Source organism: Schistocerca cancellata, chromosome 2, assembly GCF_023864275.1.
Source record: "Schistocerca cancellata isolate TAMUIC-IGC-003103 chromosome 2, iqSchCanc2.1, whole genome shotgun sequence".
Classification (NCBI taxonomy): domain Eukaryota; kingdom Metazoa; phylum Arthropoda; class Insecta; order Orthoptera; family Acrididae; genus Schistocerca; species Schistocerca cancellata.
This window is the reverse complement of record NC_064627.1, coordinates 361,427,047-361,452,210: the sequence shown is the minus strand read 5'-3', so window position 1 is coordinate 361,452,210 and position 25,164 is coordinate 361,427,047. Positions and strand designations below refer to the sequence as shown.

At 40.5% G+C, this 25,164-nt stretch overlaps 1 protein-coding gene and 1 non-coding gene across 2 annotated transcripts in view; both read right to left on the bottom strand.

The window, feature by feature from the left end:
- Nucleotides 1-15,941, bottom strand: part of LOC126161753 (uncharacterized) — a 73,963-nt gene extending 58,022 nt beyond the window's left edge. Inside the window, exons 1-2 of the mRNA XM_049917802.1 lie at nucleotides 15,704-15,941; nucleotides 1,098-1,222 (exon numbers count right to left, since the gene is read on the bottom strand). Of these exons, the coding sequence (XP_049773759.1) occupies nucleotides 1,098-1,222; nucleotides 15,704-15,859 (281 nt within the window). The 5' untranslated portion in view covers nucleotides 15,860-15,941. The remainder of the gene's footprint in view (nucleotides 1-1,097; nucleotides 1,223-15,703) is intronic.
- A 4,253-nt stretch (nucleotides 15,942-20,194) lies between these two features.
- Trnas-gga (transfer RNA serine (anticodon GGA)) lies at nucleotides 20,195-20,278 on the bottom strand. The gene is given in 2 exon segments: nucleotides 20,195-20,229; nucleotides 20,239-20,278. It is a non-coding gene; the product is annotated as a tRNA-Ser (tRNA).
- Between the last annotated feature and the right edge of the window lie 4,886 nt (nucleotides 20,279-25,164).

Sequence of the window (25,164 nt, the reverse complement as noted above, 5' to 3'; positions counted from 1 at the left end):
CTTTTGCTTTGCTATCCTGTTCAAATGGCTCTGAGCACTATGGGACTCAACATCTTAGGTCATCAGTCCCCTAGAACTTAGAACTACTTAAACCTAAGTAACCTAAGGACATCACACACATCCATGCCCGAGGCAGGATTCAAACCTCCGACCGTAGCAGCAGCGTGCTATCCTGTATTTTAGTTCCTGTGCCATCCATGAGTGATCGTATACTAACTTGGGTTCCACTGACATCCTTCACATAAGACCACAGTTTCATTGGGTTTTGTGAAAAGTCCTTCGATAAGACTGCGCCGTAGTTATCATTGAAGGATTTGTGCATTTGCCTTTTGAAAGCCAAACAATCTTCCTTTAGCTTCTCTCTAAATAGCCCTGTGATTCTTTTAAAGTTACCTGTTACCACAGAATGTGCCTCCCATCGTGTACGACTTCACTAGGCACATATCTTTCTAGAGTCTGGTCAGTTATTTTACTAAACTTGGGACACAGTTCCTCTAAATGTTCATCCTCAGAGCCAAAGGTTTTGAGTTCTCCAATGAGATATGACACTGTTACTACTTTATCCAGTCCACTGATCATGTAAAACTTTCAAGAGTACTTATTTTGACTTCCCCTTCATACTTTGATAATCATTGTTGCTGAAACCATCTCATGCTTACTGACATTTTACTGACATTTTACTAAACTTGGGACACAGTTCCTCTAAATGTTCATCCTCAGAGCCAAAGGTTTTGAGTTCTCCAATGAGATATGACACTGTTACTACTTTATCCAGTCCACTGATCATGTAAAACTTTCAAGAGTACTTATTTTGACTTCCCCTTCATACTTTGATAATCATTGTTGCTGAAACCATCTCATGCTTACTGACATTATTGTGAACATCCTTAATGAGGTTGAATTTATTTATTGCCATTAGACCTACAATATTTACTTCATGAATGGAATAGCATAGTAATGTGAATGTAAAATTTTCAAAGTCTTTGGCAAGGTTGCAGGCTATACAAACATTATGATATTTTGCATAGCCTATATAATGCCAGAAGTAAGTTCTTGAAGTTTTCATCTGTCATAAAGCAAGGTCAATGTCTGCATACCTGTTGGGGTCCACTGCAACTCTGTCTCCAGCTTTCACATGGTGTACTGCTTTTCCTACATCAACTACTGTCCCACTAAATTCATGTCCTAGAGTGAACGGTGTGTCAATGCAAGGATGTTGGCCCTGAAAATTTAATATAAAAGTTTGTTCATAATAAAACAACACATAATGACCAGAAAACAATGTATACACTGAATTAGTACAATATCATGTTTCACTAATTTGTTTATCAAATTTGTATGAGCATCATAATAATTAATCCTGTCATATGAAGAAAAGGTATAACAAGCAAGGTTACAGATCATAAAAACGTCTGGAGACTCCTTTTATTTAATGCATACATAGTTAATTTTTTGAAAATGAGAGAAATCATTGTATGGTTGGGTAAATTTTATGTTTCACAGGTACACTGAAACTCTTTTACATTAACATTTTAACTTACTACAGTTCAAACAATTTTAAATGGCCTCCTTTTATTAATGGGCTCACAAAGGATGAGTTGCCATAAGTGAAATTATCTAGCCATTGAAATTTCTAGACATTCATATTAGAGATGGGCAAACTGTTCTCTTCATAGATTACATTAGACTCTCACTCACTGGAAGGAATTACCTCTTTTTCGTGACTCACCTCTCACCATTCACTCACAAAAATAAATAAAATGAAGGCATTTTCCTTTTTCATTTTGGTCACTATACCTGTATTTTTATCTGACTTTGTACTATTTTGAAAGAATGCACAAAGAAGAGTAATAAGTTTATGTTACGTCCCAAGTAGTTTTGAGATTTAATAGTTTTACATTTTGTCTGCTGCAAAACTTGAAAAATATTGCAAGGAAAAGCAAAATTTTTTTAGTGGGAACATTTTAAAAATAATTTTGATTCTTGTTATGTTTCCATACTTTTATTGGAAATAAATACAATATAAAAACTGTAACATAATCTGTAGTCGTGATTTACAATCGGTATGACAATAAGTGTACAAAATGAGGAAAAATATCAAGCAGTATTATGATTTATAAATAAAATTTGACCTATTTCACATGAAATGGTTTTGTTTCTTTCTCAGTTCATTTTTGTCCTGCTTATAAAAATATACAATATTTTCAGAACCAATTGGTATTGTGTTGGGTACAGCAATTTCTTTCCCACCAGTTCAAGGGATCGATGTTACTAGGCAAGTATGCCTCAGATAAATATTTGCCTAATTTGACAATCACCGCATACCCCGGGTCATGACATTCTTGGAGTCGAGAACATACTCTGAACAACTGCTCACATTTTATCCACACCAGATAAGTTGTATAATCTGCCTGTATCTTCAAAGAAAACAAAAGTTGTGGTGTGGTGTGGTGTGGTGGTCAGGTATCAGGATCCAATTTCCAGCAAAATTATAATAAATGATCAGATAACAGAACAGTAAACTTGTTCAACTTTTTAGGAAATACTGTCTCATTCATGATGGAAATGGACATACAAAAGACAGTAGAAAGATCTAATTACACTGACAACAATCTATATAACACTTGGAACTAAAGTGTGAAAAAAACTGTACCTTAGTTCTACAAAATGATTTCAGTACCAACTAAGGCATGTGGAAGTGAGTTTTGCACTGTAACAAGTAGAAATGAACAAAGGCATTGGGGATGCAATTTCTAAGAAAAGTAGCTTGGTACACAATATCTGATAGGATGATGAATGTTGACATCAGAAGAACTAGGAGTGAAGAGCTTAAAGGAGCAGCTAAGGAATACAGGAACAACTGAAAGGACTTTGTAACAAGACAGGAGGATGACAGAGTACTAGAATTAATGATGAATTATTACTCAGGAAGACAGGAAAAGTGGAAAGCTAAATAATTTCAAATAACGTGACAAAGGCAAATGCCTAACAAATGCAAAAAGAAGAAGATATCACATATTAAAAATAATACAATTATTTAAGTAATTGTGATGTAATCGAAGACATTATCTGATCAGGTTAAATAAATAAATAATACAAATAAAACAAATAATATACACACACACAGTATCATATATCTAAAAGTAATTATGTAATGTACATACTGTTATTACATAGTATAAAAACAATAGCTGGTTAAAGCTGAACACAGAGAGGGAGACACTGAATCAAGAAAGCAAGCTGTAAGCTAAACCGGTAAACGATCCAAGAGTGCAGAGAGCAGAGTGACTCCTGAGTTACTTTGCAGTCCACTCTGTGTAAGCTTTGGTGAGCAGAGTGACTCATGGGTCACTTTGCAATCAGCTCCATGCAAATGCTGGGAGCATTGAATCATTCAGAGAGGAGTGACTTCTGAGTTGCTTTGTGATGTGCTCTGTGTCAGCAGTGGCTGAAGACTTCAATCCTTAAGACTCACATGATCACTGACCACATGTTTTGAGTGCAGTGCTATGACAAAGGATAAGAATTAACAACTCATTCAAAAGCATATAAACATTATCAAGGTAAAATTCACCCAAATGTTAATTAAACAATTAGGAAGGAGGGGTGGGGGGGGGGGGGATAGCAAAAATGGGGAGAAGTAAAAAGACGTGGTGCACTGGTGGAATAGAGAGCTGTGTAGTGCTGGAATGCGAACAGGGGAGGGGCTAGATGGGTGAGGACAATGATTAATGAATCTCTGTATGTCCATCTTTTTAGAGGTGGTTGTGGGAATCAGCTGTTCGATACAGGATGTCAAATTAAATACCTTTCAGCCATCTAGTTTACAACCCTATTTTATTTGGCAACCAGTTTCAGCATTTTACTACACCATCTTCAGGCCCCTGACTGACATGTAGGAAGATTCTACTTTGGATGTGTTCAAAACAAGGGCCAGCAGTACTGGTATTAGTAGAGTTTTGCTAGAGCGATCACTTCAACCATTATCTGTTGGCAGATAAATAAACATGAATGTTGACAGATGATGGTTGAAGTGATCACTATAGCAAAAGTCTGCTAATAATAGTATTACTGGCCCCTGTTTTGATCGAAACCAAGATAGAATCTTCCTACATGTTGGGCAGGGGACTGAAGATGGTGTAGTAAAACTCTGAAACTGGTTGCCAAATAAAATAAGGTTGGAAGCTAGACGACTGAAAGGTGTTTAATTTGACATCCATCACTAACAAAGGTTGAGACCAGGAGGGTTACAGGAATGTTGGATATATTGCAGGGAGAGTTCCCACCTGCTCAGTTCAGAAAAGCTAGTGCTGGTGGGAAGGATCCATATGGCACAGGCTGTGAAGCAATCACTGAAATGAAGGATGTTGTGTTGGGCAGCGTTCTTGGCAAGAGGTTGGTCCAGTTGTTTCTTGGTCACAGTTTGTCAGTGGCCATTCATGTGGACAGACAGATTGTTGGTTGTCATGCCCACATAGAATGCCAGCACAGTGGCTGCAGCTTATCTTGTAGATCTGATAACTGGTTTCACAGGTAGCCCTGCCTTTGATGGGATAGGTGATGTTAATGACCAGACTGGAGTAGCTGGTGGTACGAGGATGCATGGGAAAGGTCTTGCATCTTGGTCTATTACAGAAATATGAGCCATGAGGTAAGAGGTTGGGAGCAGGGGTTGTGCAGGGATGGACAAGTATGTTTTGTAGGTTCAGTAGACAGCAGATTACCACTGTGGGAGGGGTGGGAAGGATAGTGGGGAGGACTTTCTCATTTAAAGGCACAACGAGAGGTGGGGTAAGCAGGGGGGGGGGGGGGGAATGAGTATAGGGGTGTGGGTGCATTTGGAGGTTTTTCTTCAAAAACTCCTAAAACATGGTGTGTATGGGGAGTAGCAACTATCCTTTTCATACTATTGTTACATTCCATCCTGGATTTTCCATTGTTTGAATAATTCATTTATTTGCACAATTTTATACAGTGGTAGGAGGGTGTACCATGAACAACATATTAGAAATCCTGACAAGTGGGGGAGAGGGAAAGTGAGTATAGTGGTAGGGATGCATTTGGAGGTCACTTTTTTACATTTTTCTTGAAAAACAAAATCATGGCTTCCAGTAAAACATATCCCAGTGCAAAATTAAACTACATTAAATTTCCTATAAAACAGGTCCTATTCATTTGTTCTCTAGAAGTAATAATTTGCTCAAAGACAGGGAGAGAATACCGAAAATCTTGCATGATGAGTATATGCTGTAGCTTAGCTAGTTTTTGTAGGCCAATTTGAGGTAGTTTTATGACTTGATAGAACACAATTGCCCTACATAAATTGTTTGTCTCAACTTCTTCTATGCTTCTGAGGTACTTTGTAAACTTCCTCTATGAGTGTTTTCTGTGTTAATGCAGCATCCTGAAAAATTGATATATCTTCATTTTCTATTTTTTCCATGGCAGAAAAAAAACAGCAGACATTAGTAAGATACGCAAATCCATACATACACAGGGTCTGTAGAGCCTTTTTTTTTCCAGCTTGGGAAACATTTTTTTCAGCATGCGGCATGGGACACTGCTGCAACAACCTGTCACAGAATCTTGGTTCTGCTCGCTAATATCACCAGACAAGCTTTTCTGACCAGACAAGTTACCATTCCTTTTTTCTGAGTCACTGATCCCGATCATTTACTCCTTAGAAGGATGTGGTTCTCTGAATCAGTTCAGGAGCAGACCACCCATCTCTGATCCAGATGGACAAACTGAAGTGGCATCAGTATGTGGATAAGTTGAACATAAAGTTCAGATCTGCATATACTGCATCTGTTGACCTGTAAGTTGGATTACTAATATACTTTGCACAGTCTCACACAATATTGTCTTGTTACACAATTTCAGGGTAATGCAGCTAAGGTCAAAAAAGTATTTAGTCTATATAAGTGTACAGTAAGAATATTTTGCGAAGTTGGCAATGAACATCTTGCAGGAGCTTCTTCAGGGATTTTCTTACACTTTTGTGTCAATGTAAATAGTTCCTGAAGACATTTGTGGCTAATAATAAAAGTGAATTTAGAATGGACTGTGAAATTTACAACTAAAATTCATGAAGTAAAAGTAACTGCCATGTAGATCATTCATCCCTACCTAGGATTTAGAATGGGGTTTTACGTCTGGGTGCAACAGTCTTTAACAAAGTGCTGGTAGGCATGATATAGGGAACTAAAGCTCCCCAGAGATTAAAAACCAAAGTAACATATTACATTATTGTGTTCTCATGTAATTTATCAGAATACTTGGACTTGAGAACATATATTCCAGTTAAAACAAATAGTCATACTAAACAGTTTTTTAACATTTCTTGTACATAGACAGTTATTTACTGAAACCACCAAATTATAGAAATTTTTACTGCGATGCAGCAGGTGTGGATAGATTAGCACTTGTCGTGGTTTTTTTGTTAGTGCATTTTACAGAAGTAGCCTACAGTGGCTGCCCCTGCCTGTTAATCTGTAACTTCGTTCCACATCTCTAAAGGCACTTTTTCATGTATTTGCAAAATATAATGTATGAATGAATGGATTGTACTATGATTAGGACCATGCAAGCCAAAGCTATTAATTCATGCAACATGTCAGAACAAAGTTCACTGAAGCATGGTTACAAAATTTACAAACAAAATAAACTAAAGAATTAATAAAGAACAGAAGAAATTGTGAGAGTATATGGATAAATAACACATTACAAAGGAAAGTTCTCAACTGTTGCAAGGAACTTCTATACAAAATAGGAGTATACCTTAAGGAAACTTTTCAAATTAGGTTTGCAGACTTTGGATTTAATCACTCTTTTTTTTCATTTCTCTTGTAAGTCTGTTGAAAATGAAACCTGCTGAATAGTACACAATGCTTATTTATCAAAGTGGAAATTGTTTTTCTACCTAGTGTTCATTGAATGAATGTTGCAGTTTTTCCTCCAAGTACCATTCACTCACAGGTTGTGTTCCATAGCATGTCATAAAAAGTTAAGTGTTTGAAGCAGTCACTACAGACTACATCTGTAAAGTGTATATGAAGACAGCTATTTTGCAAAAAGCCATTGCACTTCTTAACTATCCAGTTGCTATTTTTATCCAGTACTTCATACTAAGCATGAGAAATAATAAGTGTAGTTGCAGAGTTTTGTACAGTGGTATGATGGAATGACACAAACACCATAAAAATAATGACTGGTGTGAATATGAGCACAAGGGAGGGGGTTTGTTCAATCCTCACAGTTTTAAGTTTTTACTGAATAACTCCTCTACGACCAACTGTTTGAGTAAAGAGAGCAAAAAGATAGTGAAAATCTCATGCAGCATGCATGCACTTTAGTTTAGGTGATTTTTGAAGGCCAGTTTCAGGTAGTTTTCTGACATGATAGACTACACCCATCCTATATCAAACTATTCATCTCAGTTTCCTCTACATCATTGTGGTACACTGTAAAGAACTATCATTTACACCCTGTATATACTGGTAAAGTTAAAAGTCTGATTAATGTAAACATTAGTGTTAGCCAGTGTTTACATACATGTGTTCAAATTTTCTAAAAAACTAAAGAAGGAGCAGATAAGATAATCTTTTACTTTAATTTTGAATATTTCAGGATTTTCAGTTTCTTGCCCGATGTCTAGCATCAATCTATAATAGACTTTTGCAGCAGAAGAAGTATGCATAGTTTATATGGAAATTATTTTTACTTTTGTTGTGGTTGTGAATTTCACAGTTCATTTTAGTTAATTATGTTATTAACCATGAGTACCTTTAGGGAGCAAATATATTGGCAAGTAAGTGTAAGAATCCCAAAATTCCTGATGATGCTTCTGCAATATGTTTGATTATTAACATAATATTCTTAAAGCACCATTCTGTAAACCTAACACTATTTTGACTTTAGCTGCATTGTCCCATTAAGGTTATGCCCTAGGACAGTACTGAGTGAAAGTGTGCACAATGTACTTGAAGTCCAATTCACAGTTCAACACAGTGAGGGAGATTCCTCAGTACAAAGCAGGCAGAACAGAGCTTTATGGTTAACTTATCCTTGCATTGGTGCAACCACACTCCATTATCCATATAGAGACCCAGAAATTTCATATATGGAGTTTGTTACATTATGCCCATTGATCTCTAATTCTGGTACTTATGTCACTTTCATATGAGTGGAATTATGTAATGTGTTTCTGTGTGATTAAGAGTGAAACTATTTGCTGATAACAATCATTGGTAGAGATGTCTATGGGCCTTTTATCACTATACTTGTACCACCCATAGAAATTGTTTCAGATATCTTCCACTGTCTTTGGTAAACCATTTATGTTGGTCAAGAACAGGAATGAGCCAAATATCAAACCTTACAGGGCTCTGTATTTAATGCTTCCCAATCCTTAATTTTGTTTTATTTTTGTGATATCGTTTGTTAATTTGACATCTATGTAATACATCTCTCTTTTGATTTGTCAATAAAATGTCACATTAAATGAGATGAGAACCTAAGGTTGTCTTATGTGGTTATGACAAAGATTCTGATTCCCACATATATTGAATGAACTGCTATATGCCTCATGATTGTTGGAATTGAAATATGACTATCGTGTTTCTGCACCTACGTGCAACACTGTAATATATATATATATATATATATATATATATATATATATATATATATATATATATATATAATAGAAGGAAACATTCCACGTAGGAAAAATATACCTAAAATGAAGGTGCTGGCAGGTCGACAGACACACAAACATACACACACACACACATATATATATATATATATGCTTGTGTCTGTGTATATGAGGATGGATATGTGTGTGTGTGCGAGTGTATACCTGTCCTTTTTTCCCCCTAAGGTAAGTCTTTCCGCTCCCGGGATTGGAATGACTCCTTACCCTCTCCCTTAAAACCCAAATCCTTTTGTCTTTCCCTCTCCTTCCCTCTTTCCTGACGAGGCAACCATTGGTTGCGAAAGCTAGATTTTGTGTGTATGTTTGTGTTTGTGTGTGTGTCTATCGACCTGCCAGCGCTTTTGTTTGGTAAGTCTCATCATCTTTCTTTTTAAATATATTTTTCCCACGTGGAATGTTTCCCTCTATTATATATATATATATATATATATATATATATATATATATATATATATATATATATATATATATATCTCCACACATATACAGACACAAGCAGACATATTTAAAGACAAAGACTCTTTGTCTTTAAATGTGTCTGTATTTTCAACGTACATGGATAACTGTTGGTATAGTACACATTCAAATACTTTAGAGAGAGCTGGGACTATGGAAATTGGTCTGTAACTTGAAGGTGAGTCAATATCTCCTTTTTTATATATTGGGACTACCTTAAACACTTTTAGGCACTTTCAGCTCATCAGGAAAATATCCCTCAGTTATATACTTTTTTATGCAGTATGTTAACTGAAACACAATACAATCTATTACTTTTTTACAATGTTACAAGAAATGTCATATATGTCTACACTCTCAGATGATTTCAGATGTTTAACTTTTTTTAGGACGAGACTACATGGGACCTCAGAGAAGGTAAACATACTTGTATTTACTAGTGGTTCACAGACATCTTTTGAAAGAATATCAGATGAGCCAATGACAGGTTTGGTGATAGCATTTCCTACTTCTTGTACTGATTTAATAAAGAAATCATTGCATTTCTGAGGGCATATACTGATTTCTTTATTTCTTTCATCTTTAGTAACACTATGTAGCTTTGCATTTATTCATGGAGTTCTCAATACTGCTGAAGTCGCGTGTGCTTTTTGCTTCCACAATGGCTTTTTTGCACTTATTCCTACATTGAACATAGGCTGATCTAGCATTGTCAGTCATCAGAGTTTTATGTATACTGTGCAACAACATAACATGGTTTTTCAGATTTGTTAGTTGTGCAGTATACCATGGGTTTTGTTTGTTTATACCCTTGCCTTTGGAGCCTTTGTCGATTATTTTGCATTTCTTTATCGGAATGCAGTCATTGAATTGTGTCAAAAATGCTTTGAAAAACCTTTTTCAAATATTAGTTTTGCTGACAGATCTTTACATAGACTATAATGTGTGTCACCAGACCATTGGCCAAACCAGTCTCTATTAGTAAGGGACTTACAAAACTGTCAATTTTATCATTTGTGACCGGTCTAGTGATTACCATTTTTGGAACAGACTTGTCAATGTTACTCTTATCAGCACAGATCCTACTTATGTAATTTAATGATACAGAATCACGATCTTAGAATGCAAATACTGTCACATCACATGATTCTTCTACAGTACTGAAACTGACAAAGATATTGTCAAGACATGCTTTATCTCTTGTGGGTCTATTATTGATAAAGTGCAGATTGCACTGTCTTAGAAGATTTTTGAGCTCAGTGACACTATGTTTGGCTGTTGTATCAAAATCTGCATTCAAATCTCCACCTATTACAACATCATAATGTAACCATTTTGTCTTTCTAAATACATCTAACAGCATGTCCAGTTTTTCCAAAGATACACTAATGTTACCCTTACGTGATCTCTATAAGGCAACATAATGCAACTGCTTAACAAGATTCAAAAAGAGATTGTGTAATGATACTGACTGACCTCTACTTACTCCTCTAAGAGTCTGGACCCGGTAGCTGAGTGGTCAGCATGACGGAATGTCAATCCTATGGTCCCGGGATCGATTCCCGGCTGGGTCGGAGATTTTCTCCGCTCAGGGACTGGGTGTTGTGTTGTCCTAATTATCATCATTTCACCCCCATCGATGCGCAGGTCGCCGAAGTGGCGTCAACTCGAAAGACCTGCAGCAGGCGAACGATCTACCCGACGGGAGGCCCTAGCCACATGACATTTCATTTACTGCTCTAAGATCAACTTGGATCAACATTTGGTTGTGAAAATCCACAGTAGTAATGTATGTCAGCCCACATCCTCTTTGTGGGTATCAGACACAACTTGTGCAGCAAAGGAGGTATCTAGTCCAGCCCCTAAACTTCAAGGAACTAACTAAGCAACAAAAATGAAGTGAGTACAATTCCTGACATGCTTTTCACAAGTGCCAGCAAAAAGAGAGAAATTTCAAGTCTCTCTCACTACTGAAAAAACCATAGAATTTTATTGATTAGATCTGTATCTAAGTGCACTTGTAATGCCTACCCTTGTTAACACAAAGCTCACTACAAAACTGCAGTGGAATTACATGGCTTCCTAAATAAGTGTTTCATTATGACTGATCAGCTGTCTTTTAGTTTTTGTGTGAGTCTAGCATAGATAACCATCCAGCACATCTATTGTGTCAATTTCCATCATTGTGCAATGTTTCTGATTCATTACTGATGCAGTTTCAGTATAATACATTTTCAGTCAGTACAAAAATGATGATAAATAAAATGGGAAAAGTGATCAGGAAAGAAAAGGAGAAGTTTGGTAAATGGTGGAATGTAATATAGTTTAATCACATGTCAACAATGAAATCACTGGAGTCAGTGCCAAGCTGGACAAGGACAGGGTAGGAAATCAACCTTGGCAACCATCCTAATATTCTGAAATTTTCCCGGCGTATTTCTTCTTCTAATAATTTCCGGGTATCAACCTTGGCAACCATCCTAATATTCTGAAATTTTCCCGGCGAATTTCTTCTTCTAATAATTTCCGGGTATGTCGACGGGATCCGGCTGCATACCCGGAAATTATTAGAAGAAAAAAAAAATCCTAATATTCATCTCCAATGATTCAAAGTAGTCAGAAAGGGTTTGACCACCACTCCAACTGAATATGCAGCCAGTGTCCTAAACACTGTACTAACAGTTGGTAGCGTCTTTGGAGCAGTACTGAAGTCTTAAATTTGAAAATACTGCAAAATTAAGTATTGCACAGCACCCAGATAATATCAGTTTACTTTAGTAATATCCAATGCAGGAAGTTTTACAGTTGTTGGAGTGTGAGGGGGAGGGGGTGGGGTTGGGGGGGAGGGGAGAAGTTTCTGCTTCTTTAAAATTGCAGATTCAATTTAAAATTGAATTCTATGTTAGATTCAATTCTTGCTGTTCAGATTTGGCCACTTGAGCGGACATAAGTGCTTTCAGTGGTTTATTTTATAGGTGTATGAATGTGGCATCTATGTACAAATCCAATGGTTTGACACTTTATTAGTCCTAGGATTTTTTTCCTCCATTATGTAACAGGAATTTCAGATTTTGTTAGTGAATGCTGTACATAAAAAAAAGAAACAAGTTAAAGCATGGTTCACATTCCACATAAAACTCTCAGTGTAAGTCAGTGGTCACCAGCAGCATATTGACTATTGTTGCAACATGGTGTGGTAAGCGCATCAGACTTAGAAGTAGTGACAAAGCATTTCTCTGTCTCTGCTGTCAAGTGATGTCAATGCTGCTGTGGAAGTACCAACTCTACACATTGGGCAATTGTCAGTATATGCTGGCTAACTGCCTGCCATCATGGTAGCATCACAATCCTCTTGCAGAGTGGCTTTGTCAACCGCTAGCACTTTACAATTTCCATCTGTGATGAGATGTGACCGACATGCTGAGTTAGCTAATATGAAGTCCAAAATGTACCGCAGTACCAACCAGTTATGAATTGTGGTCAAGCCACAAGGAGGCTACTGTGGGAAGTGTGAAACATGTGGTAAGAGGAAAGTGCGCTGCGTACATGCGCAGTACCACATGCGAAGTTCTTGTGGCAAACATCAGCTTTATCATTATTAGTAGTTGGCAGTTCAGACTGTAATGTTGGCGTCAGGTGACATGCTCTCAAGCTGCTGCTACTTCTCCTGGTGCAGCGCTCATAAGGGCATGGCCTATTTCCTTCCCCATCCTTGACAGAATCTGAGCTTGTGCTCCATCTCTAATGACCTCGATGTTGATGGGACATTGAACTGTACATTCCTTCCTTCCTTCCTTCCTTCCTTCCTTCCTTCCTGGTGCAGCGATATGCCTGTCTGACATTACAGCAAGCAATGCACTGCCTTGCATGGGATATGCAAGCAGAGGAATTTTAATAATGAAAGAAAGATGCATGGAAGGAAGCTTAGGGTTGAGCTTATCTTCAAGAAGCAGAGTACAAGCTGGGATTGGACAAGCGTAAGGAAGGAAATCGGGCATGTCCTTTTCAGAGAAACTAACGCAGCATTTGCCTTAAGTGGTTGAAGTGAACTACAGAAAACATAAATCTGGGTCGCCAGAGGAATACTTCAATCCTTGTCCTTCTAAATGCGAGTCTAGTGCCTTACCGTTGTGCCACATTATCTGATCTGCATCAGTTCCATTGGCTAGGGTTGGGCCGATGAAATCACATAATTGGGCAACGCAGGACCAGAAACTTGTGTCCCAACAGTTGAGTAACGGTATAATTCCTTCAAAGACAGGATTAAGTGCAACAAACTCGTGGGAATACGTGCCAAGACCTACAACAAGCTGATTTAGCTAGAAAAAAAAGGGAAAAAAAGTTGCAGCTGAAGTCAAAGAAATATAGAGCTACTATAAATTACTCGTTCACTTTCAAAGCTCTACATTTTCCTAAGTACTACAAATATGGTTGATGGATGAATAGAATCGTAATCTCAGCAAGCTTGCATTGTGCCTACCGGCTGGCGTTGCAATGCCTAGACAAAATGCAGTAAGCACTTGAGGTTGAACATTTCGCCTCTGGGTTGATATTCAGCGACGAAGCAATCCTCCATTTATCTGGAAACGTTAATCGCCTCAGTATGAAAGTGTGGGGTATTGAAAATCCTTATGAAATCGTGAGCGTGAACGAGGTAGCCAAAGGTTAATGTTTTCTGTGCAGTGTCACAGACGAAGGCGTAGGCGCCTTTTTTTCTATGACGGGAATCTCTTATCTTCATATGTTTTAGTTGTGCTTTTTTCCACAACAGACTGCTGGTTCAGAGAATTTTATCTTCCAACAAGACAGTGCACCAGCTCATTGGAGCATCGGTGTTCACCATCGCTGGATTGGGCATAGTGGTGAAGATGATATGGTTCCATTCCCTTGACCTCCATTTCGCCTAACCTAACGCCTTTTAACTTTTTCCTTTGGGCATACATTAATGGCTGTGTTTAAGTACCCCCCCGCTGCCAAGAACACTACAACAGCTCAGAGAACGCATCAGTGTTGCTGTGATGACCACTGACAGGATGTTTCTGCGTAAGGTATGGAACGAACTTTGTTACCGTTTGGGCGTCTGTTCTGTGACCAAGGGGATAGTCATAGAACATTTGTAGAGAGCAAAATGAAAAGTTGGCGAGAGTATACTTCTATTCATCAGTCAATCGTAATTGTACGTGTAATAGTTAGGAAAATATAGAGCTTTCGAAACGAATGAATTATTTACAGCAGCCCTGTATAACCGTACATTGTTGGCAACGTCGGGTGCAGCAGACATATACAGATGAAGAGATTGGCGCTATATAGAAAGAAGTGAGGGAGGGCATCAAATTAGTTTAAGTCAGAGGCCCATGTAAAACATTGGTAGTACTGCATTAGTACACGCGTATACAACACAGAAGAATTCATTATAGCAGCAATTGCTACAATGTAGTGTTGGTCTCACAGGTTGCAAGCTCGAAGATGTTATTTGCTGTTTTGTTATCGGACCAGCACGGCACCAGCGTTGACCGATTAAACCTGTGTAGCATCAGTGACGAGAATATTTCAGCGTGTTATTACGTATTCTTTATGAGCTATTAGCTACTATGAACCATCTCGAAGAAAACGTGCTCTTAAACCTCTTTAGCGTGTAGCGTCAGACAAGTTTGTGTTACATAAAAGAGGCAGATGAAATTTCTGACACAGTAAAACTGTGTGCCAGACCGATACTCCAAGCTGGAAACGGAGAGATCCAGCGCTCTACGTAAATCAATTAAAAAGTTTCAATGCGCCGTATGCTGCGTTGCACACAGAGTATATTCAGTGAAGTGCCGCAGTGAGGTACACCGGCACCATGCACCGACTCAACCGCCACTAGAGGCGTCGCGATAAAATTTTCCCCAAAACACAAAAGCGAAAACTGAAGTGTTTCCTGTAAAGACGAAACAAGGAGCAGTGGCTAGGGCACAGGTCTCGTAATTGTTAGCGGAATAGCTTTATCTCCTGCCCGTCTATCCCGATTATGCTTCCCGCGTTTCCACTGATTTCTCCCCTAATAAATTGTTCTTTAAACAGGCCAGGGCAGCTTTCTTTTCCCCACGTTTTCCAACAGCGCTTATGTTCAGCCTCTAATAATCTGGTCGTCGACAGGACATTGAAATCTGGCTTCCTTTTTTTGATACATTAGTGCGGATAATGGGGACGTACTCTGTTCAACAAGCTCCCTTTCTAAACATCTGGATACTAAGGAAATGTTAAGAGCTGGTTTCTATGTGGCGTATTCACGATATTAAAGAACTATTTTTACACGCACTTGCACCCTAAAGTAAATTTGCAATTTTACGTGATGGTACATCGTCTAGTAGAGCAAATTGCTAGCAGATCAAAAGTTTTTAAACGCCTTTAGAAATGTAAATAGATGTAAGGTTCTTTGCAGCCAGACTCCAATGACGTAATTAAGTATAAAATAACAGTCCACAAATAATGGTAGTACGGAAGATTGTAGACAGAGAGAAACAGCTACCGGTCATGTAGTCAACTCACCTTCAGCATGTGCAAATCGCTCCCACAAAAACCGGCAAACGCTACTTTGATGAGGACATCGGTATCGTGACTCACTTTCGGGACGGGCACGCGTTTTAAACTCAGTGACAATGTCTTCGGATCGAACTGCAGCGCATCCATAACGTCTGCCGGCATCTCTGCACTGCTACTGTCTCACGCACTACACTCTCACTTCTCGCGTAACCGCTGTGCTGACCTGACGCTGTCTCGTGCTTTTAAATACCGCCTTCGGCAAGTCACGTGACCACCGACGCTGCACCTCGAAGTTCTTAACGGCAGCGCAGCCGAAGCATTCACGTTCAGCGCCTTCACCTTCTTTTCAAGAGACAGATAACATTCTTCGGGAGTCGGATAAACGCTTTCCTTCGAAAGCGCCGGGCCATTCCAGAAGCTTCCCTGGTAGGCGGTACTGACTTCCCCCTCTCTGCTGCTCGCGACAACAAGCGCCGCCTACAGAGGCCGTTAATGGAACGCCAGGATCTCTAGCTAACCACAGCGAGATTATGCCCTCTAGCCAATACACTTTAGCTCAATCTACGCGGGCAACACAGATTAAACATTTTTCGAAAAATACTCGGAGAGTAATCCCTCTAATAACTTTACTCGCAAACATTACTATCGGTCAACCTCTAAGAGCACTTTAATATTTTCGTTCTATTTTATCTAGCATGCAATGATTGCAGAAAGCCAATGATTATTAAAAAAAAGGTTTTTTTGTCACAAAATATAATTTACTGTTGCAATCACTATTATTGTTTAGATATTTTTGTACGACGAATCCCTGAAAATAATTCCCTGTATGAAGTGCGTTTTTGTAGTACTACGATACTTCTAGCCGTATGACTGCCGTTTGTGTGCTGCTGGATTGTCCTGGTGCTTTTACTGTAATATGAACACGCGCAATTTTATAATCAGTGTGTGTCTCTCTCTATAATTAATAGCGAATTTGGCTGTAACCCTTATTTACGGATTTGTTTTTGTCCTCTTACGCAAAATTTCTATCTACGAGGACAGAAAATGTCCGTGAGTAAAAGTTACTAAGAAATTCGCAACTGTCGATAGGGAAGGATACATTAGTAATTATAAAACTGCGTGTGTTCATTTTACTCTAAAAGTACCAGAATAAGGTAATAACTCACACATCGCAAACATAACGGAGAAAAATACCACTGTACACGAAAAACACACTTGATAAATATGATTATTTCCCGAAACGCGGCGTTTGGAAAATAAACCCAGAAAAATCTTGACTGGCAGCATCGGTTATTTTTAGCTTGGTTCAAATGGCTCTGAGCACTATGCGACTTAACCTTTAAGGTCATCAGTCGCCTAGAACTTAGAACTAATTAAACCTAACTAACCTAAGGACATCACACACATCCATGCCCGAGGCAGGATTCGAACCTGCGACCGTAGCGGTCACGCGGTTCCAGACTGAAGCGCCTTTAACCGCACGGCCACATCGGCCAGCGGTTATTTTTAGCGTTACAAGCAAATAAACTGATGAGCTGGAACCTTACGATCGCCGCTCACCGCCAAGGTCGAATGCCTCCTGGAGATTTTGCGGGAAGGAATGTAAACGAAAGAAAGGCGAATAGGCAGTCATTACAGGGAAGAAAAGGGCTGCAAATACGGAAATCCACTGATATAATCGGTTTTGACCAAGGGAACATTGTTATCGTTCTGCGGCTGAAAACGAGTTATCTCTGAAACGGCGAAGCTGCTCGCCTCTTGGCGTGATGCTGTCATGAGCACCTATGGAAAGTGGTTGAAGGATGTCTCATCACAAAACGTAGAGGTCAAGCGTCCTCCACTGTGTAATCAAGGAAAGGCAGCGATCTGTGGCAGATTTGACGACAGAGTACAATGCTGGTGCAGGCACGAGTGTTTCGGAGCACACTCTTCAAAGGCCATTATTGAACATGGAGCTCCACATGTTCCTGTGTCGACCAAAAGACATAGTCAGTTATGATTCCAGTGGGCACAGCATCACTGAGTTTTCACCGTGGATCAATAGCGACGCGTCGTCTGTCGAATGAATCGCATTTCTTGTTACACCAGGTCGATGACTGGATCCTTCCGCGCCATCATCCAGGCAAATGGCTGCACGAAACATGCACCGCGCCACAAATGCAGGCCGGTGAGAGCGGAATTACGAGGAGCGTTTGAAAAGTCCGTGCAAAAATAATAACTACTCATGTGTTTGGGGTAAACCTTTTTTATTTTTCGACAGTCTCACTTTAGACTTATACACTTCGTCCAACTCTGTTCTAATTTGTTGATCCCTTCCGAATAATAGGAACTGTCCAAGTCTGCAAAATGGCTATTAGTTGCTGCAATCACCTCCTCGTTTGAATAAAATCTTTGTCCCGCCAGACAGTTCTTCAAATTCAGGAACAAATAGTAGTCCGAGGGAGTCAAGTCTGGAGAGTAGGGGGGATGTGAAACGCGCTGGAATCCTATTTCCATTAATTTTGCGACCACAGCTGCTGGGGTGTGTGCTCTTGCATTGTCGTGATGGAAAAGGCCTTTTTGCGGTCCAATCGCCAGCGTTTTTCTTGCAATAACGATGAATAATATTCACCAGTAATAGTTTTACCCTTTTCCAGATAGTCGATGAGGATTATCCCTTGCGAATCACAAAAGACAGTCGCCATAAACTTACCAGCCGAGGGAATGGTCTTCGCCTTTTTTGGTGCAGATTCTCCCTTGGTAACCCATTGTTTAGATTGTTGTTTGGTCTCAGGAATATATTAATGTATCCATGTTTCATCCACAGTGAAGAAACGACACTTAAAGCCCTGAAGATTCTTCCTGAACATCTACAAACCATCCTTGTAACACTTGACACGATTCGGTTTTTGGTCAAGCGTGAGCAATCGCAGAACCCACCTTGCAGATGCTTTCTCATGTCCAAAAGTTTATGCAAAACATTATGTACTCGTTCATTCGAGATGCCCACAGCACTATCAATCACACACCTTAACTCTTCCGTCATCCATCACCATATCATGGATTTTATCAATGATTTCTGGAGTCGTAACTTCCAGAACGTTCAGCATCACTTGTGCCCATATGGCCACTCCGAAAATTTTGAAACCATTTATAAACTGCTCTAATCGAAGGTTCAGAGTCACCGTAATGTTTATGAAGCTTCTCTTTAGTCTCCTGAGGCGTTTTCCCTTTCATAAAGTAATGTTTAATCACCACACGAAATTCTTTTTCGTCCATTTTTTGACAATCACTCGACTTCCTTGATTCACACGAATGCCAAACACAAAGAAATAGACAAATATGGCTGAAAGTTGGTGTGCGTTCTTCCATGGAGTAAATATCTCTGAAGTGAGATTGTCACGTGTTTTCGGGACTTCGCTGTGCGTGTGTGCTTTTCGCAGAGTTTGAAGTTTATGATATCAAGAGTTTTGGTTGTGTTTCACCGTTTGTTGATGGTATAACAGCGATGGTGAATTACTGTTGTTGCTACGGATGCAAAGAAAAATATGTGAAAGGAGTGATAGTAACTTTTCATGGGTACATACCATGTAGCTCTGATTATAGTTATCGTATTAGTAAGAGACACTACATATGTTTAAAAATTTCAAAACGCATTATAATTAAGGCTTGATTCTGTAGACCTATTTTCTACGATTTTATGACTCTATAATTGATATTACGGCTCTTACAAAAGCTTACAAACAATCTCTTCCTCTCGTAAATTTGCTAGTGGAACAGGAAAGGGAATGGTTAGTTGTTTCAGCAAATACTATCCTCCATGCATTTATCAGTGAAAAAATGGCTCTGAGCACTATGGGACTTAACTTCTAAGGTCATCAGTCCCCTAGAACTTAGAACTACTTAAACCTAACTAACCTAAAGACATCACATACATCCATGCCCGAGGCAGGATTCGAACCTGCTACCGTAGCGGCCGCGCGGTTCCAGACTGTAGCGCCTTTAACCGCTTGGCCACCACGGCCGGCATTTATCAGTGACTTGTCGATTATGTATATAGATTACTCAGTTTACTATTTATTTAATAAATTGGGAGCAAGTATGTAAAATACGTAAATAAATACTTCAAAGTGTCACCAGTAAGAAAAATTGTGCTTTAGGTCGCAAAAACGAGAAAATAAATACGCAGAAATAGCAGAAAAAAAGGACGAATTAGCAGGGATATAATCGCTAATGTGTGACAAATTCGGTGTTTTCCGGACACTTGCAAAAGTACTAGCGTACTGTCAAGTCGTTTTGTAAGACTCACTGCAAAAATGTACGTCAGGCTCTGTAATACTATAAAGTGCAGTATCATCCCGAAAACTACCAAAAATCGAGTGCATCTGAACTGTGACACCTATCGCAAAGAAGCAGGTTGGTTCAAATGGCTCTGAGCACTATGGGTCTGTGGTCATAAGTCCCCTAGAACTTAGAACTACTTAAACCTAACTAACCTAAGGACATCACACACATCCATGCCAGAGGCAGGATTCGAACCTGCGACCGTAGCGGTCGTGCGGTTCCAGACTGTAGCGCCTTTAACCGCTCGGCCACTCTGGCCGGCCAAAGAAGCAGGATGTAATATCACTTGCCCTTAAAAGTTACGTAGCTGGTTTACTCCCGGTATCAAATGGATACTGTTAAAATGTTTGCGCAACATATATAAATAATCCACGACACGTACGAAAAGAATCCGCCTGTACTAGGGATGTAGTGACATTCTAAATATACAGGGCGCTATACGGACCAACACACGACGTCCCGAGATCACGCGACCAGGCCGGCAATGTATGTTGACAACACAAAATCTGTTCTGCGCATGTGAATGCTCACTCCAGAGATATTTACTCTATGGTTCTTTCCAGAGTTGCTACTAACTAAACATGGTCTCGATACGCGCCGCTGGTGCCATCTCTCGGACTTTGCACAGACTTTTCAAACGCCCCTCTGTGGTGGTAATCGAAGGCATCATGACAGCAGTGAACTACGTGAACATTATTGCGGCCCACCTGCCTCGATTCATGCTTGAAGTCTCCCCATACAGCGATGACATCTTCCAGCAGGATAACTGTCCGTGTTACAAGGGCAGAATCGCGTTGCTGTGGTCTGAAGAGCATTATAGTGAACTCACATTGATGACTTGGTCAGCAAATGTGCCTGACCTGTACTCACTGGAACATACACTCCTGGAAATTGAAATAAGAACACCGTGAATTCATTGTCCCAGGAAGAGGAAACTTTATTGACACATTCCTGGGGTCAGATACATCACATGATCACACTGACAGAACCACAGGCACATAGACACAGGCAACAGAGCATGCACAATGTCGGCACTAGTACAGTGTATATCCACCTTTCGCAGCAATCCAGGCTGCTATTCTCCCATGGAGACGATCGTAGAGATGCTGGATGTAGTCCTGTGGAACGGCTTGCCATGCCATTTCCACCTGGCGCCTCAGTTGGACCAGCGTTCGTGCTGGACGTGCAGACCGCGTGAGACGACGCTTCATCCAGTCCCAAACATGCTCAATGGGGGACAGATCCGGAGATCTTGCTGGCCAGGGTAGTTGACTTATACCTTCTAGAGCACGTTGGGTGGCACGGGATACATGCGGACGTGCATTTTCCTGTTGGAACAGCAAGTTCCCTTGCCGGTCTAGGAATGGTAGAACGATGGGTTCGATGACGGTTTGGATGTACCGTGCACTATTCAGTGTCCCCTCGACGATCACCAGTGGTGTACGGCCAGTGTAGGAGATCGCTCCCCACACCATGATGCCGGGTGTTGGCCCTGTGTGCCTCGGTCGTATGCAGTCCTGATTGTGGCGCTCACCTGCACGGCGCCAAACACGCATACGACCATCATTGGCACCAAGGCAGAAGCGACTCTCATCGCTGAAGACGACACGTCTCCATTCGTCGCTCCATTCACGACTGTCGCGACACCACTGGAGGCGGGCTGCACGATGTTGGGGCGTGAGCGGAAGACGGCCTAACGGTGTGCGGGACCGTAGCCCAGCTTCATGGAGACGGTTGCGAATGGTCCTCGCCGATACCCCAGGAGGAACAGTATCCCTAATTTGCTGGGAAGTAGCGGTGCGGTCCCCTACGGCACTGCGTAGGATCCTACGGTCTTGGCGTGCATCCGTGCGTCGCTGCGGTCCGGTCCCAGGTCGACGGGCACGTGCACCTTCCGCCGACCACTGGCGACAACATCGATGTACTGTGGAGACCTCACGCCCCACGTGTTGAGCAATTCGGCGGTACGTCCACCCGGCCTCCGGCATGCCCACTATACGCCCTCGCTCAAAGTCCGTCAACTGCACATACGGTTCACGTCCACGCTGTCGCGGCATGCTACCAGTGTTAAAGACTGCGATGGAGCTCCGTATGCCACGGCAAACTGGCTGACACTGACGGCGGCGGTGCAAAAATGCTGCGCAGCTAGCGCCATTCGACGGCCAACACCGCGTTTCCTGGTGTGTCCGCTGTGCCGTGCCTGTAATAATTGCTTGTACAGCCCTCTCGCAGTGTCCGGAGCAAGTATGGTGGGTCTGACACACCGGTGTCAATGTGTTCTTTTTTCCATTTCCAGGAGTGTATATCAGGCGCCAGATGCATGGCACTAAACAACTATCTCGTAATTTACGGGAATTGCTTGACCTGTGCTTAGACATCTGGTGCCACATACTTCACGAAACATGTAACGGACTTTTAGAATCCACGCCAAGCGGAACCTCTGATGTACCGTGTTTCAAAAGTGCAACCACACGCCGTTAACATTCATGTGCTCACGCAATTTGAAGCAACGTTAGCGCTCGCGCGGCAGCATTTACACCGCCACGAATTGGCTTTCGTTTTCGAATGGTCATGCATTATTACACTGGGCTATAGAGTCAAATCAGTCAGTGTCAAGGTCACGCTCCGGAAAGTGAGCTGATAGATAACCAGGGATTACTGGAGAATCAGGTGCGTAAATAGTTACATGTTGAAGAGATGGTGTAAATGCCGCCCATGCGAGCGCCCCAAGGAACAGGTGTTCATAATGTTTTGCCTCATCGGTGTACAAAGCATTATGAACGTACACGGAGATCATCTTTCTCAGCGTCAATTACCCAGCACAGTTGAGCTTCAACTAATGTCACATCATAGTAATCCTTTGTGTGAGCACAGTGCATTAACATTGTAGTTCAAAGACTATGGTGATGAAAGTCATGGGATAGCGATATGAGCATATAGAGACTACGGTGGTATCGAGTACACAAGGTATAAAGGGGCAGTGCGTTGGCGCAGCTGTCATTTGTCCTCAGATGATTCACGTGAAAAGGCTACCGACGGATGGCCGCACGGTGGGAATTAACCTTCGACCATAGATACTAGTAGACTGGCCTTGCTGTGCAGAAGCTAAGGGGCCAGTGTGGCTCCAACATAAACCACGTGACTGTTGGCAAAACGTGGCGGGATTTCAAATCAGCGGTGTGCCATCCTATGTTTGTATCGGGTTTTCCCCACATTTCTCAATTGACTGCCAAACGCTTCCAACAAAAATTACTTTTTTATTTGTGAAAAATTATGCCAGAGCTACATTTGACCTGGATTTGTTCACAGTACCACTTATAAAATGTAACAAATACATCGAACGCCACTCTGGTGGGCAGCGGGAAGAAATTACTATAAACTATCAATTAAAGTAAAATGTCGTTAAAATTCTTTTAAACAGTAAGAGTGGGCTCGTGTCAAAACTTGAAACATTGGATTCGCCACGTTTTGAGCTCTAGTCACTTATAAAAGAAAATGGGATATGGGAATTGTGTCAACTATAGGTGTCAAAATTGTTGTTGACTTTAGGAGCAGGTCCATTTTAGAGTATCAATTTTAGGTGCACTTCAAAGGTTCAGTTCCCACTATTTTTACAAAAGTTTAAACTATCAGTTTAAAAAAAGTGATATTTTAGATGAAAGGTGAGACTTTGAAGTTTCAGAAAATAATTTTGGAGCCTAGTTTTAAAAATGACAGACACTGTAAATACAAATTATAGATATACATTGTAAATAATAACTAACCTATCAAAACACTTCTCCGCGAAGTGCTTCGAGCAAAGGCGCGTATGTGCAGATGGCTTAAAGTTTTTCCGTTTCAGGGCCTTTATCCAAAGCTGCCTTCATCCTTAGGGAACCTATGAGTAGGAACGAGAAACGATTATACTTACTTCTGTAACCGAATTATCACAGATACTTTCCAAAATGTAATATGAGTCTGACTTTACAGGCATCACTTTCAACACTTTAATTTACGTGATACTCTATTTCAAGTGCAAAAAACATATAAAAGTCACTTCAGCAGATTTCAATAAACGCATCTACACTATCATAGAAACACTTACACGTGAAATATAATGCCATATCCCCCGACAAAACGCTGAGTACAGCCATAAGCGCAACACGAAACAACCATGTTTTGCCAACATTCACGTGACTTCAGCCCAGAGATGTTGGAGCCACGAAAATGACGTCAGGGCCAGTCTATTATATTTATGGTCGAAGGAATTAACAGACTGAGCATGGAGCATTCTATTTTCGGAAGTCGTTAGGGAATTCAATATTTCGCGATAAACAGCAGTGGTGGGGTAGAGGGGGGGGGGGGGGGACAGGGACACGTCCCCAGACGCTGTTAATATAAAACATAAAACATCGCTAGTTAGAACATTGTACTCGTGTTCATGACCCGCGCAATTTGGAACTGTGGCCGGTAGATGGTTGCAGTAGAGGCACTGCTATTCCTATTCGATATAATTTAAACATGAAGGTTGACAATCTGTTACTTGTACAACGAACGTGACGAACGTGATCAATTCAGCAGTTGTTTGTAAGCAAACATTGTTGTGTTTGCTTCCCGCTGCGCGTTAAACAGGAGACAACATGAGCGGTTCCAAACGACAAAAGACACTTCACTGGTTTCTTTGTAAAAACTTAGAAGGTGAAAATTAAATTATCATTGGAGAAGGAGCATCACTTCCAGTGACTGTGGATTCAGCTTCTACTAGTAATTTCTCTGTAAGTAATGTAAGTGGTTTATGTGATGTGATGACGAGACTATTGTGATGAATATCAAATCGGTCATTTGGTGAGCAGAAGTCGACATCTGACGGATAAGGAAATATTTCAATGGTTAATGTGCATCTGGGTACCTCCTACCAGATTTTGCTTTCCGCAAGTTGCAGAAGGCAAACGGCTAGAAGAAAATTGGCTGGCCTGCAGCAACAAATTAAGCGACGGATTTTGTAAAGCTTGCATTCTCTTCGGAAGAGCGGAAGGAGGCAACAACGATGTAAAATTAGGAAGCTTAGTGAATCTATAAGAAAGTAACTGAAATTACACACAATCACCAACAGAAAGAGTATCATAAGAGGAATATGGTTGCTTGGCAGAACTGTTTGCATGTGA